Source organism: Tinamus guttatus, unplaced genomic scaffold (genome assembly GCF_059628265.1).
Source record: "Tinamus guttatus ecotype Peru unplaced genomic scaffold, ASM5962826v1 Tinamus_guttatus_pri_ptg000171l, whole genome shotgun sequence".
Taxonomy (NCBI): domain Eukaryota; kingdom Metazoa; phylum Chordata; class Aves; order Tinamiformes; family Tinamidae; genus Tinamus; species Tinamus guttatus.
In genome coordinates, this window is record NW_028288705.1 from 2,367,109 (window position 1) to 2,371,160 (window position 4,052).

General features: G+C 42.8%; 1 protein-coding gene across 1 annotated transcript; it reads left to right on the forward strand.

Moving 5' to 3' along the window:
* On the forward strand, positions 1–3,655 carry LLPH (LLP homolog, long-term synaptic facilitation factor). The gene is made up of 3 exons (XM_010217381.2): positions 1–53; positions 224–407; positions 3,488–3,655. The coding sequence occupies exons 2-3, from the start codon at positions 227–229 to the stop codon at positions 3,649–3,651; spliced, it is 345 nt and encodes a 114-aa protein (XP_010215683.2). The 5' UTR covers positions 1–53; positions 224–226; the 3' UTR covers positions 3,652–3,655.
* The last annotated feature ends 397 nt before the right edge of the window (positions 3,656–4,052 follow it).

The window sequence follows — 4,052 nt, forward strand, 5'->3', positions numbered from 1 at the left end:
ATGCGCAGACAGCGGCGGCGCCTGGCGTGGGGTGGGCCTCGTGCGCGGCTGAGGTGAGTTGGGGACCGCGTGCAGCGGCTGTTGGGACCGTTGGAACCGTTGGAACCGTTGGGGAGGGGCAGCCTTAACGGCATTTCCGGTGGAGGGAGAGAGAGGGGGGTTCCGGCTGTGTCCGGCCCTGTGCCCTCACCCTTCTTCCTCCCCGCACCCCCCCCCCCCTCAGGGCATGGCGAAGAGCTTGAGGAGCAAATGGAAGAGGAAGATGCGGGCAGAGAAGAGGAAGAAGAACGCGCCCAAGGAGCTGGAGCGGCTCAAAAGCATCTTGCGGACCAATGCGGACGTGGTCATGGAGGAGGTCAAGGAGGTGGCCACTGTCCTGCCCCCGCAGAAGGTCCTCGAGCAGGCGGGTGAGTCGTGGTGTCACTTGGTGGTGCCGAAGCTGCCGGGCCTCGTCCGGGAAGCAGCAGATGCCCCAGGGTCAGCATCACTTTCTCAGGACCTTTCATGAAAGAGAATGCACCACTTTCCCGAGCAAAAAATTGTTGCTGTTAAGCTACAAATAGGACAACTTCCTTAACAGTCTATGAGGAACACTAAAAAGTTGGGTCTAAAACTGAGATCTCTTTGTACAGATCTTAAGGAAGATGGAGTGATTCTTTTTTAAAAATAATATCTTACCGTCAGGGCAGCAGGGACCCCATTTTTGCATGCCGATTAAAGCTACATCGCACATGGGATTGGAGAGATTGGCTTTATCCATTGATGGCTATCTTTCTGTGTTCATTGTGTAGGCTGTTGTCCATAAAGAAGTGGTCCAGATTAAGTGGAAACAAAGGTTTTAAATTGCTGCGTACCAGCCAAGAACCAGAAAAGACATCTTCCTTTGTTGAAACTTCTCTTCAAACTAAATCAGTCTTACTCTCTTCTTCCCCAACTTACGCGTTTAAGCTGTTGTGGTGTTGCTGGTTTATTTTTTGTGGGATCCTTTTTGTGTGGGGTGCAGAGGTCTGTTGAGATGTTGTAGTTGAATCATCTCAGCAAGAATTTGGAATAATGCTAGCAATTACTATCAGTCTTGCAGACAGTTTCGTCGGTGGTTCAGGGCCTGGGAAAGATAGGGGAATGTTGTGATTTTGAGTAGAAGAGCCTATAAATTATATTGGATGTGGAAATAGAAAATTATGGTAATGATATGTCTTGTAAACCAGATGCAAAAGTTGTTATTTACAGGATTGTTTCAAATGGAGTTCCAAAATGATTTAGAGCATTATCAACTGGAAGAAATACCTGCATCTTTAAGCCTTGTTTCTAAAGGAAATGCTTGTCAATTTGTCATTCCTACACCCCTTCCATGTCTGCTGGTAACTTTTGTACACAGTGGCCAGTTCCACACAATGTTTTTAGAGGGTTAGCAGCCTCAAAAATACTGCATCCTACACGAGCCGTGTCCTCTTTTAGAGGTATGTCTGCTTTTCTGGACAAAAGGAAGTATACCTTGTTGCAAAATGTTTTGAAGGATCCAAAGGAGAAGCCTTGTCCTGATGCGTGAATGTCTTGGCAAAAAAAAAAAAAAAAAGTACATTAGGGTAATGTTCTTGTGTTACTCTTGATACTATAGGGTGTTTTACACAACATACTTTTTTTTCAGTTTAGATTATTAGAAAAAAAAATGATGGAAGATCTGCCTTCAGTCAAAAACAGTTTTGCAGTTGCTTTTAAAACTTTGTGGGCGTGCATCTATCTTTCAAGATAATCATACCTGAATCTATTGCTAGTAGCTGCTTCCACTTCTAAAGCTTTTTTTTTTTTTTCCCTCTTTTGTCCTTTTTTTCTTTCTTTCTTTCACCCATTTGGTGGGTTTTCTTTATGTCCTTGGACGTCCTTTGTGTTCAGTATTTTTTTTCTTGCTTCTGATTTCCACAGCATCCTTGAGATTGCAAAGTATGGTGAAAAAGTTGCACTAAGGAATCTCAAACCAATATTTATACAACCTGGTTCACTACTATAGACTGTTTTTGTCCTTGTTAGTCATTGCTTTCTTTGGGAAGCTGGCTACTGCTTTTAGAAGACAGCTGCTGCTTTTACATTCAACAGATTTTTGCATGGTATAACGCATGCTGATGCTTTTTATTCACACGTGCTTGGTATCATGGATCCTTCCTTTAGCTGCTCTTACTAGAGAAAGAACTGTGATAGTTTAGCTCTGAACTGCCAATTAATTGCACTTTATATGAGCAGTAGAAGTCCTCACTGCCTTGGCATTTTCCACATCTGCCCAAATTTCCCTCCCCTGTCTTTGAGTTAGCCCCATTCCCAGCATGTGGCAGTCTGGTCTGGCGCAGCCCATCTCTCCTTCTAGGACCTTTGGAAAACAACGCTATTGAGAAGGCGTTGTGTTGTGTTTCTCTGATGTCTCAAGAGGTCTTTGGAGGCGGGACTCTCGTGCCTCCTGTCCCTTGCAAGATTGACCTCTGGTTGTGGCAGCTGGCAGAGGGCCCCTGTGCGGATTCTCTGCTGGCCAGAAGTATCTGCGTCTCTGCATTAGGGCTCCGGAGCACCTCTTTGGCGTGCAGGCTGCTCTAGGCTGCCTGCTCCACGTTTTCCTGACATGCTTCCTCTATTGAAACAGTGTGTTGCCTGTGTGGTCTTACCCCCCCGGTCTTTGTCTCCCAGCATCAGACAGGCACTACAGAGTCCTGTTTCTTTCCTCTCTGTGCAAGTGCCTGATGGAGCTGGTGGGGTTGCAGATAGAAGGTCTGCAAACAAATTTGAAATGAAACAGCAGAGTACAGTCCAACTTTATACTTATGAACAGGGTTTTTCCCTCAGAGCCTTGTTTCACTGAAAGATGCAGTTGATGCAGTGGTAGCAAGCTGATCTCTCAGAAGAGACCATAACATTAAGTCTTCCTGATCCTAGAGGTTAACCTCCTTTTTTTACCCTAGTTAGACTTGACCTTGTGCTTGCTTATTTGAGTTAAATGTTGATTCACTGGCTCATGTATTATATTTGTCACTGTATTCAGCTTTTCTCTGTATTCTTCTCTTTACCTGTCTTCATCTCCCGCTCAGATTAATTTCTTTTTTCAGAATTTTGATGGATCTTTAACATTGCATCATAAAAAGTGTTTAATTGTACATACGTTTCAGTAAGCTTATGGCTTCCTGGATGGTTGCAGCCTTTGATGGAGACCACACACAATGTTTTTAGACACACAGTATTGGAACAGATGGCAGGCTAAAGAATAAGGTGTTTTGCCCAGACATGGGCCTTCAGGGGAAATTCTTCATATTATCAGCTATTGAAGTTCCTGGTTGCAGTTGTGCTATTTTGGAAAGCACTTTTGATGTATAAAGCCTTCAGCTCTTTGTATACAAATAGTGCTGTGTATAGAGACATTTTTATCATGTTTGTGAATCTAGTAACAAATAGCTTCTATTAAGCTGATTCATGTATTTTACTGACTATAAATTTCTTTCTTTTTCAGATGACTGCAAAATGGACACAGATAACAAAAGAAACAAAAAAACTCTTCTAGACCAGCATGGACAGTACCCAATATGGATGAATTCTAGGCAGAAAAAGAAGCTCAAGGCACAACGTGTTAAAGGGAAAAAGAAAGCAAAGTTGGCCAAAGGCTTAGCCTGGTAGCCTGGTTTAATTATAAAATAAAGATCCAGATAAGTACATGATTTGGAGGGGGAGGAGGATGTAATTTGTCATCATGTTGCATGAACTTTTGAAGAGATTATTAGGCCAGCCCATCATGATAGCAAAAAAGATTAAAAAAAAGTGCCTTTGAATAGACTAAGAATCTGTGGTTATCTGCTCTCTGGAATGGGGAGGGTCTTCATCTTTTGTAATGTGGAAACTAAAACTGCTGAGGAAATCATAAAAATAATGAAACTGTATATGGTCTTTGTACTGTAGCCTTTGTTAATATAACTTATGCTTTAGTTATTTTACCACAAAGTTCTATAAACTGTCTGCATCCGCTAGTCTTCTGTAAAATTGCTTTTGTTGTGCTGATCTATGTTGTTTTTAACATCTGG

Bases quoted from the DNA above. Each gene is read 5' to 3' on its own strand.
- LLPH (XM_010217381.2), top strand. From the start codon at position 227: ATGGCGAAGAGCTTGAGGAGCAAATGGAAGAGGAAGATGCGGGCAGAG. The intron at 408-3,487 runs GTGAGTCGTGGT...TTTCTTTTTCAG, and splicing joins GAAGGTCCTCGAGCAGGCGG to ATGACTGCAAAATGGACACA.